This window comes from Micropterus salmoides, unplaced genomic scaffold (assembly GCF_014851395.1).
Source record: "Micropterus salmoides isolate LMB-PRFRI ecotype aquatic unplaced genomic scaffold, ASM1485139v1 Ms_hic_scaffold_9, whole genome shotgun sequence".
Lineage (NCBI taxonomy): Eukaryota > Metazoa > Chordata > Actinopteri > Centrarchiformes > Centrarchidae > Micropterus > Micropterus salmoides.
The window spans coordinates 33,617,291-33,632,471 of NW_024044681.1; the positions used below are offsets into that span (position 1 = coordinate 33,617,291).

The 15,181-nt window shown below is 40.0% G+C and overlaps 1 protein-coding gene across 1 annotated transcript; it reads right to left on the bottom strand.

Annotated features, from left to right (window-relative positions):
• Positions 1-270: 270 nt before the first annotated feature.
• On the bottom strand, positions 271-1,609 carry bhlha9 (basic helix-loop-helix family, member a9). Its single transcript, XM_038707623.1, has one exon. It carries the CDS (start codon positions 1,607-1,609, stop codon positions 737-739), a length of 873 nt encoding a protein of 290 aa, XP_038563551.1. The 3' UTR covers positions 271-736.
• Positions 1,610-15,181: the final 13,572 nt, after the last annotated feature.

The window sequence follows — 15,181 nt, forward strand, 5'->3', positions numbered from 1 at the left end:
CCCACAGACATGCATGCACACACATTTGTAAAGCAAAGTGTTAATGCTATATGAAAGTCCTAAGAACCAAGTCTATTACAGCTAAAGATTTTGTAATGAAGAGGCATAACAGGAATCATATCATTTTCACATTTAATTTTGTCATGTACAAACTCTTTACCACTTTACAAACAGCCTTTTTATGTAATACAGAGAATAAATACATTAACAAATGTTGAACTTTGGGTCACATTTCCTTAAGATGCATTTCCTACAACTCAAAAGTGTAAGAACTAGTTACATAACAACGTAGCACATATGAAAGCTGTCCCATCTTTGTTGTTTGTCTACTAATTACTCCTTATATAAGTGTTTATGTTTCCTGTTACTCTCACAGTTTTAGTAATGTAACATTATTTCCAATAATTCAGCTTTTGCAGAAAGCCAAAAGATGACAATTAAACAACTGGAACACAAGTCTATAAGTGAATTAGCTACAGCAGACAGTGAAACATTCTTTAGATTTAACAATTTGAAATCTAAGATCAAAATATATTTCCCGATTTAAACAACATTCTGCAGTCTTGATCCATTGCACTTTTTTTTTTATATCTGTTAATTACATGACGGTGACTCTGCTCTGAAAGTGTTGCTGTCACTGAGTTAAAACGCAAAAACTGTTTTCTCCCTGAGGTCATTCAACAGTCCACTGGCGTCATCAGCTGCTTTCAGGGCTTACAGTGGTGGATGTGCCCTGCTACATTATGTCAGAGCACAGAGACAGGCTGTGCTCCGGCTCCTGCAGGTAGCTCACCTGCCACGGATGCCCCAGAGCTGGAGACGGCTCCACAAAAGTGTCCATGTATCTCTGAGTGCAGGAGGCCCACACCCCGGGCTGGTACCCCAACCCCTCACCCACCTGAGGATATCGCAGAGGACTGGGAGGATGGTCGTGGGGGCTGCCGCAGTGTCCATGTGAGGCATAAAGCTGTCCCTCAGTGGGATAACAAGGGTAGTGTGGCGACGGGGGACATGACGACATAGTGTTATCCATGTAGATGTGTGGCTCCGCGGGCAGCCTGTGCATGTGAGGCCCTTGTTGTGGCTGCATCTGGTGAGAAACAGATGTGTGCCAGGGGACGTAACTCTGATGCTCCGGACAAGGAACCGTTACCCTGGTGTGCTCGAGTCGAGATGCTCCCATCGCAGCTGGCCCCACAGATGACCTGTTGCACTCCCGATGGGTGCAGGACTTGCTGGGGGGGTTGGAGCTCAGGAACACTGAGAGAGCGGAGATGCGGTTGATGGCCCTCTGCAGTGTGGCAATCTTGGAGAGCCTTTTGCCGCTGAGGTCGTGGTTCAGAGCAACACGTAGGGCATTGAAGGCCTGGTTGTAGTCCATGATGCGTTTTCGCTCGCGGACATTGGCAGCCATTCTTCGAGCTTTTGAGCGGACGGGTCGATTGCGCTTCTTGGTCTGGCCTTCCTCTGGGTCACTTGGGCTGCTGCTTGAGCTCTCACTGTCTTGGAAAGATGCCTTGGGACTTCCCTCGTCCTCCTCCTGGCCCAGCATGCCAAGTTCCAGCTCTTCCTCAGAGAACTCTGATCCTGCAACACTGCTACAGCTCATTGTGTCAATAACATGGACACTAGACGAGTCTGAGTAAAATCTTCGTACTTGTTTTGTAGTAGTATTGAAGTATCTGAGTCATTTAAATGTGGTCTGCGTGGAACAGTATGTTTGCAGACTGCTACTGTTACTGGACTTGCTCCCTGAGTGCTCCTTGTCTTGTGGGGCTGCCGGTATTTGCTGCCGTGCCGACAGCCCAGGGATTCTCTTCCTCTGACTCCTCTTGTGCCTTGTGATTACTTGTACCTCAACAAGACAGGTTGGCCTGCTTTTTAAAGCTGTTGAAGTCACATGGTACAGTCACCTGTGAGGAATGGTACACTCTCTCTCCCTCTCCAGGTTTATGGGCGCCCTCGAGGCAAATGGCACTGTCGCCTCCTCCTCCTACTCTGACTCTCCCTCATAACCCTTACAGGATCTTAAAGAAGAGTTTCAACACTTCATGTCAGTGTAAAACATATTCGCAAAACATACTAATTATGTGGAAATAGCAATTAACTCCATACTTCCTTTAACAACTTTATAAGAAGATTCGATTCCATTTTTCACTCCTTACCATATTTGTGTGTTTTTATTTCAGACTTTCCATTATGCAGTAGAGTTATTAAAAGCTAGGTTACTGCTAGTCATTACAATTCCTTTATTTACAAAGAACAACAGTGTACCATGCCTCTCAGACTGAATGTCCAACAAAATGAATATTTCTTTCCGTGCACAGCAACACATGTCCCTCTTACTTCGTAACCTTTGTTAGCAATGAAGGAACATTCGTCTAAATAGATATTCCATGGATATTAGTCTCAGGGACAAAAATTTATGACAAATTGCACATTTATCCAAGTGGCCTAATCTGTTCTACACGTTTCCCCTTTTCTCAGGTCTGGGAAGAGAGGAACCTTCTTATCTACCATAGGTTAGATTTGTCCTTGCAATTAGCGTTCTCTAAATTGGCGATTCTTCCTCTCTCTGTCTCTCTTTCTCTGCTCAGGTTTAAGGGCCATGTAATTTAAAGTAGCCTCCCTGCAACCCATCCCCATAAATCAGGCCAGGGCAGCACCTGAGGACAAGAGCAGAGCGAGCCATAGACTTCAAAGAGAGGGAAAAAACAAGGGCAAATATTTTGCAATTAGAACCTGCAATTGCTGCTGGTTAGGCTATCGATCTTTCAGACATCAGTGAAGAAGTGGTTCCATTTTGATCAAATATAGACTGTTGCAAATCTTAAAAATGTTTTTTTATTTATAACCTTTGATTTGGATGTGATTACATGTCATTTTCTAATCAAAGGAATAGGAGCAGACTCTTTTATTTACACCTCTTCCTCCTCTTGACACAAAACGGCCGTGGACAATAGGACAGACCTGCATCCACATGAAAGATCTATGTGCCTGATATTGTGGTGGACAGTGAAAGGTGATTGCACTGACCTTTTAGCTAGGCTTCTGGACAAGTGCAACGGGTCAGGTAACTAAAGGGAGCCCTCAGACACTGAACTGGGGGTCGTTGAAATGCATTGCTTCCTTCCTGCCCTCTTCTTTTTATTGTATGTGTTGCAGCTCTGAGACACCAACCTTTAAACCAATTACAGCCCAGATTTTCAGCTCTAAAAGCACAACTATAATTGATTTGGAGTGGGAAACTTTAGTCTAGCCTTTTTACTGTCCAGGAGATAATTCACTCATATAAAGTTTTTTTCTATGTATATACCCCTACTTATATAGAAACTGTATGGATACCTCCTGAGGTTTTGCACAATTTTTTATGCTCAATGAACATATTTGAATTATTTCTGGGATCTGTAGGTATGTTCTATTATATTTACAATAAACCAAGGGATTTTTCATTCACAAAGGAGAGCTTGATCTTTTATTTTTTCTGTAAAAATTGAAGACCCTGCCCTAAAGTTTTCTCATTTCAAACCTACACAGTTAGATCCAGATCTCAACAGTCCAAGATGCAATTTTGTGTATCAAATATTTCTCTCTGACAAAATAAAGCCCTGATGACACAAGGTGTGTTCGTACTTCAGTAGTTTCATATGAAAAAAATGAATTATCTTCTTACTTAAATGTATTAGAAAACAGTATGTAGATTGCAGAGAAGATCTTAAAACCAACACAACAAATTGGGAAAAAGATTTAGATATAGTGGTTAAAGCGTCACAGTGCACAAACACTTAAAATACAATGTTCATTCTCTTGTTTTGCATTTAACCGATCCATTCCTGTTTAACCACTTACAATTCAATAAAAATAAATAAATAAACAAACCACTATTCTTACCACGCCTTTTAAATAACCCTGCTGATCTTCTGCGTACTTTTATAGCTAAAACTGTTTAAAATGTTCAGGCAACGCCACTCTGCTCCAAGTGCGTAGGCTTTATCACAAGCTGTGATTTATAGCTTCACAAACATGTCAGATTTACTGCTGTGGTGTCAAGAGCATGAAGACTACAGCCTCGGACTCTCCCCGTCCATTCATTTTTGACAGGTGACAAGACACCAGTAATTATCAGCCGCCGGGAATAAATCACAAGATTTTATCACGCAGCTCGCCATGCCCTTGATGGAATAACCATTTTTAAAGCAAAGGGAACCTGTCCAATGCCGCTGAACCTAAGATTTGTAAATCTACTGCTCAAGCCCCCCGTAATGACTGGTTGTTAGGCGTTTGTTATTAGAGGTCTGTGTGCCAAGCGTTATAGATGTATATTTCCAAAGGGGTAGTTAGGGGTAATAAGCGAGTATGGTCCGGGTTCCCTAACCTTGGCTTTGCAGTGGTATGTTAATGTATGTTTTTGGTGTCTGCCATGGAATTTTCTCACCTCATTAAAAAGCCTCCAGTCCAAAAAATGGTTTGCGGTTATCTCTGCCCCTCCGCTATTTGTCACACCACAACCCTATAGGACAGTTGATGTCTGTAAAAATCAATGTTATCAACTATACACTGCCAATCTGTGGTCATTTCATGACAGTTATTTTATTTACCATACTCTTATCTCTTTTATTGCAAAAACACTGTATTGCTTCCATAGTAAAAGAAGGAATTTACCTTTTGGGGAAGAAAAAAAGAAACGTGATTCCATCAAAACATGATTTTATTTTGAGTGAAAATTATGTATTAATGTACCAGAGATTTCCAATTCTTTGTGAATCATATCCTACTCATGTTTACATGATAAAATATAACGATCGATTTTTGGTGCAAAGTTAATTCATCAACTGCAGTGGCGGAAGAAGTATTTTATATAAATGTAGCAATATCACTCTGTAACAAGTAAAGGTCCTGAATTCAAATGTTTACTTCAGTAATAGTAGAATGTGTTATTGGGAAAAATTAAGTAAAAGTACTTGTTGAGCAGATTGGCCATTTCAGTGTTGTATTATAATGAATATTATATAGAATATTATTACCGATACACTAACATGTACATAGCATTTTAATGTTACAGCTCGTTGAGGTGCAGCTAATTTTAATTAATTAATTTTAACTAAATATTTTCTACACTGTTGGGTACTTAAATTTACAACATGTTTCTTATTTTACAAGTGGATTATATGTTTTGCAAAAAAAGGAAATATTAAATAAGGTACAACCACCTAAAACCACCAAAATTGAACGTAAGTACAATACTTGATTAATTGTACTTAATTTCACTGATGAAATATCAAAATAATCATGTATTCTCCATACAAATGTGTTTTCTGAGGACTGTAGAAATCCAGAATCTAGGATCTGGCTTGGGTGCTTATGGGACAGTGAGCTGTCCAGCAGATCTCTGTCCATCTATCAGTTTTGATCTTTGCTGTCAGCACCGAATGCTGCCTGTCATGGCCTGTTGTGTCAGAGACCCACCAGTGAAGGAGATGATCAGACCTCTCTGAGTCACACTTTCCTCTGTGGTGAGTGAACAGAGTAAGTCTGAAGTCTTTAAGAACCATTTCAACGTTTGCAAAAACTAACCAACAAAAGAACAACATGCCCCCTTGATCTAAGGTAGTCAGTCTCAGTATTAGCTGATATCATCTGTCAGCATGTGGCGCAGAGACATACTTAAGTGAAACATGCTTTGGTGACATGGTGAGAGAGTGTCTCACAGATCTAGTCCAACATGTTAAAAACAAAACGTGAAGAGAGCAAGCCGACTGACACAACAATGGTGAATCATTCTGTCTGAAATTACTGGCAATTACGTGTAGTTGGCTGCTGAAAAATCAGCATGCATGCCAGCTATAAAATCTCAGTTGTCGGGTTGAAACAGTGCCCCGGGTATTTCAGCACGCACAGCTCAACATTGAAAGTGTTATTCACAGAATATCTGTCACAGTGTTAGCTATTAATCATAGAGGTGTGTTGAAGTTTATTCTGCAACATTAGAGATGTTTCCAGTGGTTTACCACTCTGAGAACTTGAAAGTGTTGTGATTTATGGGGGGAAAACTAGTAAAGTAAAATAGTTGTTTGCTTATAAAGCATGTTGTGATCAAGGATAATAAATGTTGTCATCCTTTTTCATCAAGCAGTTAATCATACCAGGGTCAAGTTCACCGGAAAAGACACCACTGAACATCTTTCCTATTTCTTAAGTTAATATTTACTGCCATGTATCCACGCCAAGTATATATCTTATTTAGTTTTAAGTCTTGATGTTGTTGAATGTTAACCCTTTATAGCAACAGTAACCACTTGATCAATGAGACATTTTTGTTTCAGTCAGGTCATAAGGACAAGCTGGTTGCCATGTAGAGAAAAACAGCACAATTTGTGTTTGGGTCACAAAAAATCCTGCACTCTCTAATTTAGCCATAAGCAGAACATTACCATAACCTCCCGTCTTAGTGATTTATACCTTGTAACAAAACCATGCAAATCTGTCAGTACTGATGTCATGACATGTCTAACAGTTTCCTCCACATAGGAATGTCAGTATACATCCTCCCCTGCCCTAAATACTTGAATCATTATATGACGACTTGTTTTTAGAGGATAGTATTTATGGTAGGATCATCAAGTGCAAACTAAAGGTATTGCTAAAAAAGAAGTATTTTGTTTGCACAGGGCAATGGGCAGGCATTAAGCTGTTCACATAAACCATATTTCATTTTGTGCCATTTTCTGCTGCTTTCTGCACATGACAAAAATTGTGCAGCGTAAAAGAAAACCCAAAAGGCAGCGGTGTATCTTTATAGTGCATTCCTTCCAAAGAGAAGTCAGTCATTACGCTGGGTTATCATTACAGGGTCCATTTGGAGTGTTGGAACATGTGGTCAAGGTTAATTGTCTGTAGGCTAGTTCCCACACAACACACAGCAGTTAAAGTGATGCCCTCTGACCGCAGAAGTGGTAACAAGGCATCACAGCAATAATAAGGTTAAATTAGTCTAATAAGTTTACAACACTCTCTTAGATTGGATGTGTGTGAAATGTCTGCTCCCAGAGATACCGGTTGATTGACAGTTGTTAGTGGTTTGTAAGAATGAATAAATGGCTGGCAGAATAAATTACATAGATATCTAAACGAAAATACTTGAACGCTGGCTGGTTGATAATGAACCTATCTGTTAAGGAACAACGGAAAGTTACAATACAACTTTTTGTTTTGTCATTACATGGTCATTGGGAATCGTAGCTTCAGGTCAGTCCTGTGGAGGTCATAACCTGGACTTGCCTCCTGACATTAACTGCTCACTCAGTGGAAAAAGATATCCTATGCAATATAAGTCTAGAGATGAAATCTTAATAGATTTGCTCTTTTTCTAAAAGACAGAAATTTGACTTTGATCTCATGTACACAATAGTCAGGTGCCCATTTGAACACTGAAACAGGTTTTGCTTGCTGTAATCATTCCTCCTGTTCACACTGTACATCAAATGATGATTAGGAAGGGGCTTTTTACATCCAACTGAAATATTTCATCTGCTACAGCATACATATCTTCTAAATCACTTGTTCTGTGTTCTCCTTTGAGAATAAAAATCTGAAACCACATTCAAAATATTTTATTTTATATGTTTGGTTTCATGCTGGCGCCCCCTAGTTTTGCATTAGTTCAACAGAATACCGTTCCATCTGTCTACACAGTCAAATCAAATCTTGCAGAAAGCAGTGACATCAGCAATCTATCACAGGCAGAGCAGACGGACACACCAGCCACACAGCAGGCGGCTACACAAGAGCCACAGACTTTGAACAACAACCAGCTATCCTGCTAAAACCACCTTCTTATCTAACCTGCGAACATGTACATGTCTTGTCCTGCACCTTAGCTTTTTGAATGAGCGACCAAACAAACTCACCAAGGAAAAGTGCTCTGCTAACATCAGCAAGCTACATAGCTAACTCACTGCTCAAATGCAGCACATTAAAGGGTAACTTAAGTATTTTTCAAGATATCTCCTCCTGTTGTGTCTATGTGACTAATTGGGACAACATTTTTTGAAATTGCGTGCTGCAGTCAGAGCAGCAAGACAGACTGCAACGTAATCCTTGAGGGCTACTCTGTGGACAGTATGGATGTTCACAACAACAGTTTGGCCTTCCTGGACTGCGCTGTACACATTGAAGAGGACAGGAGCCTGCAGATTGGTGTTTACAGAAAACCCACGCACACAGACCAATACCTACTGTTCGATTCACACCACCCATTGGAGCACAAGCTAGGGGTCATGAGAACACTGCAACACAGAGCGGAAAACATACCAAAGCGCCCAAGCCAGAGAGAAGGAACAGAACCACCTGAAGGGGGCACTTACAGCCTGTGGATACCCTAAATGGACCTTTGTGATAACAGCCACAAGATCCAAGAAGAACAAAACTACAGGGGAGGAGGAAAAGAAGGTCAAACGCAACAACATTGTGATTCCATACGTGTCTGGAGTATCAGAGAAACTCAGGAGGATTTTCAACAAACACAACATCCCTGTGTTTTTTAAACCCAAGAAGACACTAAAACAGATGCTGGTCCACCCCAAAGACCGCACACCCAAACACAAGAAAAGCAATCTAGTGTATGCGGTCTAATGCAGTGAGGAATGCACAGACCTGTATATTGGGGAGACTAAACAACCACTACACAAACGCATGACTCAACACAGAAGGGCCAACTCCTCAGGTCAAGACTCTGCAGTCTACTTACATCTGAAGGACAGAGGACACTCGTTTGAGGACCACCAGGTGCACATTTTAGACAGAGGATGGTTTGAAAGAGGTGTCAAGGAAGCCATCTACACCCGGGTTGAGAAGCCGTCATTGAACAGGGGAGGGGGTCTACGCCACCACTTATCCCCCACTTACAATGCTGTCCTTTCATCACTTCCCAGGAAACTCAACAAACGTAACCTATTGGCCTCAGGTGAAGATACCAACGATGGTCGTTCAGTCTTGGCCACAGGTAGTCTTAACGACTGTAACGACTGTCGTCACAGCAACAAGGAACACTAACGAATGACCCGGGCCAACGACCCCACTGAGGTTAAATAGCTGAGTTTCCCTGCCAGTCAGTCAGAACTGAAGTAGTCCCTTGGATGAGGGACGAAACGTCTTCCAGTATCTTCAACCAAGTCCAGTTGCCCTTGACTTTAACCTTTGTTGGATAACTATGACCTGGATGACTGAGAATCTTCACAGACATGTGTCCCATCAAGTACTTGTAGTTAAGCGATTGCTTTTGCCACAGACAGGCTCAGATAGCACAATAACACAAACTAAACAATCGAAGAAAGCTGTAGACCAGAGAGGGAGTCTGGTGAGAGTGAAACAGCGACTGTTTCTGGTTAAACAAAAAGATATCTTACCGTATTCTTTAAATAAAGGTAGGTAGGTAGGGATAATTTCCAGAATGTTGTCAGACACCTATAATAACAATCTGAGCCTGTCAGTGGCAAAAAATAACACTTTGCAGCCTTGTCTCACTGCCGCAGACTGTGGCACACTTGCTCAATACTGGACCAGTTTCAAAAAATGTCCCAATTAGTCACATAGAGACAAAACATGGGAAAATAAGGTCCAGGTTGAAAAATACCAAAGGTACCATTAAAACAGCATGTAAACATACCTGCAAATGTCACTTGGGTCCTGATGGATGCTGAGGTGGTCCATACTCTTCAACACCACTAACAACACGCTGTCTGCCCATGACATTTAGGCTTTTTTGTTTACTCAATCCTTCCAGGACAGACTTGAAAAATAATGAACCCTAATACGCTATCATAGAATTCATCTACATTCATCTAAATTCATCTAAATAAAAGATCATCTCAAATGTCTACATGCAGTGAGGAGCAGAAATCTTCATCACTGCAAACTCTCCATCTGGCCTGCAGAGGTGCTCATTTATATTTGATAGAGATTTAGCTGGCAAAGAAAGAAAACCATTGTAAAATGGTTGCCCTCTAGTGGCACAAAGCACACACAACTACTGTGCTCTGTCTTTTACTTTTGGCAAATTATATAGCCTAAATGCAGCTAATTTTTTAGAAAATGAACAAAATGTGGTAATGTCATTTGTATAGGACAGAAACCATACAATTCTTATTTACTGAGCCACAGGTTATTGTGTGAATTTGAAGCATTAATATAGCACCAGCCATGGCTGCTTTTGAAAGAGGTTGTCATCCTTCTTACAACTCCTATTAATTATTATATTTTAGAAAAATAATACTTTTACAATCTGAAAATCAAACAAAGCTGCTTACATTGGTGGCAGTTGCAGACAAGAGGACAGAAAAACTGGCAGCCATATTTCAATAGTGGTCCACTAAACAGTAAGCACTGATAGACAGAATGAAAGAGTTACAAAAGAACGAGCAATATGTGCATTGAAATAAGGTGAGGCTTTGAGACAACTCAGAACATTTGTTTAGCATTGTGTATTAAATTTACATTTATTCATTCACAATTACTATACATGTCAGAGGTCGCACGCCTCTGGAGCAACTAGGGGTTAAGTCTCTTGTCTTGCTCAGGGACACAATGGTGGATGTCTCACAGTGGGAATCGAAGCCAGGTCTCCCACACCAAAGGCAAGCATCTTATCTACGCGCCATCACCACCCCTTATACTTATGCACCCCTGTATAATGTGTGATTTGTTGAGGTAGACCATAATGTTATTCAACATAAATAAATATAATTTTACCAACCAAAATCTGTTGTGTTCAGGCATTTAAAGCAAAAATGTAGTCTTTTAATTCACCTTTGTTCTCCATAAAGGTGTCTAAGATACATCCCAGATGTTGTACAGTTGTTTAGCAAAACACAGTTATTAAGCTATTGAATAGCAGTTATCATCACACATCCCTCTCATATGTAGGGGGCCATTTAAATATATTGTTATATAAGTTGGTCCACCCATCCCAGCTTTTCACCTCAGAACAGCTATAATACTTTTGATGGTCATGGTCAAATAACACATGGGACAAACTAGTTCATTTTCAGCATAACCCCTGCGATAGCATTTGGTTAGCAAAAAATAATATATTTGTGAATCATTATCAGGGTGATTATCATTGCCATTACTTACTGTAATTTGACCCTGTGGTTTGTGTTTTTATTTTTTTGTACTGGTTTTCTGCTCAGCAGTTAGCAGTCTGCTATTGCTTTGAAGTTATCTCACAGTTAGTATTATGTATTAGGATATGCTATAGAGCAGCATTTCTATCCGGGCCATTCTAAGAGAAAGTTAAGTTGAGGTATATGGTTAGAAAGATTTGTTGAGCCTTAGGTGTAGGAGTAATGTCATTGCTTTAAAGTACCATTCATTATGACGTTGGTTCTTTGTAAGAATATACATAACAGAAAAAATGATTTTTTTTAGATATTAGGTTGTTATTAGTGTTGGAGTGGTTGTCCTTAATGTTACAGGGAGGATGTGGAAGAGTGAAAGCAATTATCAGGTTAGGGCTTTGTTGGTTGAAACAGAAACAGTTAACCTGAGGATGTAGTCCATATCCGACCTATTGTTATGCTGACAGGTTTGAAAGACTGATATATTAAGATTATATTACTTTTATACATTTTCAACAGAAATTAAAAATAGAAAATTGACAGAAATTGAAAATTGTTCCCATATGAAACCATTTGGAATTCCATAAATGCAGCTGAAAACCCATGGCAATTATAAGGAACTGTGTAACTAGTGACAAACAGAAAAGGTTGAAAAATCCTGTCCTAGTGCGTGGCCAACTGGTATTGTAAATGTTGACTCTCCCCTGTAGGTGGTGTGAGTAGGCTGCATTTGCTTTCTATTAAGGCGCTAAAACAGATTATTTTAGATTCTCCAGCTGCATGAAGCTGGAATTCATAAATACACTGAAGTTTTTTCTGTTACACGATGGAGGACAACAAATCAGTGGCAGAGCTTACAGCAGCAAATGGTATAGCTAGTGGAATTTAGAGAAAAAAGGATAAGATGCAAAGTAAATAAGCCATGATCAAACAATCCCATGTGCAGAAAGTGTGGTATTATTGTAGATGTGTTTCTGGTTAGTTGAAAATGTGTAAATACATAGTTTTTTGTAGCTGGCAATCAGGAATATTTTGCCCTACTATTTGTGAACCCCAACAGTGGCGCGACTGCTGAGTCCATCTGTCAGTCCTTCCAACATTTTGGTTCCAGAGTATGACACTCAGCAACTACTAACCAGAATCCCATTATATTTGCTACAGAAGTCTGTGGTCTATACAGGATAGATTTTTCATGAATCCCTAACATTTCGTCTGGTGTAACTGTCAGGTCAAACCAACACTTGTCCTTGAAAGCAATTAATTAAACTATAAATGTTTTATATTCATGATTCTCAAAGAATTAATTCATATGTATTTGTGCCCACATCGCGACAAACATGCATCAGTATGTTTGTTGTGTCTGTACTGGCTGCTAATGGGAATTATACTTGTAGGGTAGTTTTTTTTTTAAAATCACTTATAGAAAGTAAAAATTAAATTATAGATTTTAGGACCATACTTTGAGGAAGAGAGATGACCAAGCACTGAGCAACACAGATACACACATCTTCTGAAGAAGAAGCAGGAAAACTAGTGGTGGGGCTGCATTACCGTGTATTTTTGATTTTGCCTTTATCTTTATCTATAATAATCAAGTTCACCACGTGCATGCCTTTGTATATCAACTGGAAATCAAACTGTAGGATTTATGAATGATTTTTTGTGAGTAAGCAGAAAACTGCTCTCAACGCTCTCATCCCACACTGTATCATCATTAGGCTGGTCTCTCACACAGACTCTGCCGGAGTTCCGGTTTAAATTTCTCACAAGCTACATAGTTTCCTTCGTTTGTACCAAAACGCCATTGAATGTAAAAGGTAATAGGGTCATAAATGGAATGAACAGTAAGGGGTTAAGAATATGTTAAGATACGTGAACATGTGCAGAAGTGTTATTAGGCAAAAATCCCCATGGTGTAGATTTGAGAAAGGTGACAGCTGAAAAAGAGAAGCTGTTCCTGAGCCTGCTGGTCCTGGCAAGAGTGTCTAGCTGCAGACCTCTACTGTGGAGTCGCTTCCGGTGCAGGCTCCAGTCTCAGGTCGGCTCCACTGTCAGCACAGGAAGCACACGTAAAAAATACAAAATGAGTCATTCGACAGGAAACGGGAAGCACACACCAAAATGGACACTTGTAGGGGAAGTGATTTTGTAGTCAATTTATATTTAATTGATTATTCAACATTGTAACGTTAAAACACAAATGTTATATATGTAGAGATTTTAGCCTGTTCTGTTTACATAGCACGTAACGTGGGTATCTATGCAAGTTTAGCAACAATGCCTAACATTATTATCGATTCAATAATTCTACTAATATCTTTTTTATACTTGTCAAATAAATAAACTCCGTCCATACAGCCTAGCGACATCAATTCACAGAAAAACATAAAGTTTGTTGATTGAACATGGGGAACATAAGCCTCTCTTCTCGTCTTTTTCAAAAAAACACACACACACACTTTTTTTTGGCATTTACTGCAGTCAGCTAAAATTATATATATATAAAAACTGACAACTGTGGGAACTAGACCACATGGACTATAGCCAGTGGACTACAAAACTGTAAAATCTGTATAAATGAATACACATGTAATACAACCTGTATATCTGTATTCTGTAAATATTACTGTAATAGTTCTTTTACTTTATCCACTGTGTACACACACATTACACAGATAGAAAAGAAGTTGGCCAAAATAGCTACGATAGCTAAGATAGCTACTGCTGTAAGTATTTGTAAATCTAAATTAATGTTTTTAATTGAGTTCTTTCTTGCATGTTGTTTGTTGGATGGTGTGCTTTTTTATGCTGCATGTTCATTGGGGTTTAGTGTTGCTTTGGACTGTTTTGATTTTTGTCTTTGAGTATCTGCCGCAGTTACAAATACAGGTGTGGAAAACTGACAATAACTGGGCAGTGGCGGAGAGCGGGCAGAGAGGATTCTGTGTCTCTGCTACAGGAAACGAATGGATGGTGAAAAACAGTTTTGGAGGACCCCGCTGGGCGACATACAGATTGACCAAATTGACGCTGATACCTACAGGCCAGATTCTACCACACTGGGCCAGGGCTTAGACTCGCTCAGGACTGAATCAGTCTTCCTGCTTTAGAATCAAGTTACAGACAGTCAGGTGGCTGCAATTCCAGAACAGCATGAAGTCAGTGGAGGTTGTTAATAATAATAGGCCACAAGCCCACCTACAGTATACTCGTGCACAATGAAACTGTATGGACTCGCCCTCCTAGACAGCATCTGGCTCCCTGGGATGTTAGTTTAATGGAACTATTAGCAGATAGTACTCGTTTAGACTCATCTTGGCCACACTCGCGCACTCTCGCAATGGTGCAGCAGTGGACAATCACCAGATTCTGAGGAGACAGATTTCTTCAGTTTGTCATGTTTGATGGACCAGGGTCGAAGTGTTGAGAGTCTAAGAAAGGTCCTCCTAGATGTGGACTCCCAGAATCTTAAACCCGGCGACACGTCCCGTTAATACAGTTGGGGATGTGTGTGCCAGAGATGCTCACAAGTCTTTGAGCTAGAGTCCAAGTCAAGTCTCAAGTCTCTCGTGATTATTACCTGCTGCGTTCAATCCAGGTTGCTAATAAAACTGCATAGCTATAGGGAATACTGTAACTGTAACCTGTTTTTCATTTACAGAACACAGCCATGTAATGTGCAATGCAATTATTGACGGCTTATTAAATACTGTAAGTCAACACACTCCCCAGTCTCTTAAATTCAGTGTAATGTTAACTAAATAAAACTGTGACGTTGCTTAATCAACAATAAACCTGTAACCTGTTTTTAACTTACAGAGCACAACCATGCAGCCCAATGTACAATGTATCTACAATTATTGACAGCTTATTAAATACTGTAAGTCAACACACCACCACACTCTCAAACCAGTGTAACGTTATACCTAAATAAAACTGTAAGGTTACATGATCAACAATAAACCTGTAACCTCTTTCTAGCCAGTAATAATTAACGTGATGGCAGCCAGCGGGACGTAATGATTACCTTAATCGACCACCACAAGTTTGGCAAGTAAACAAACGCT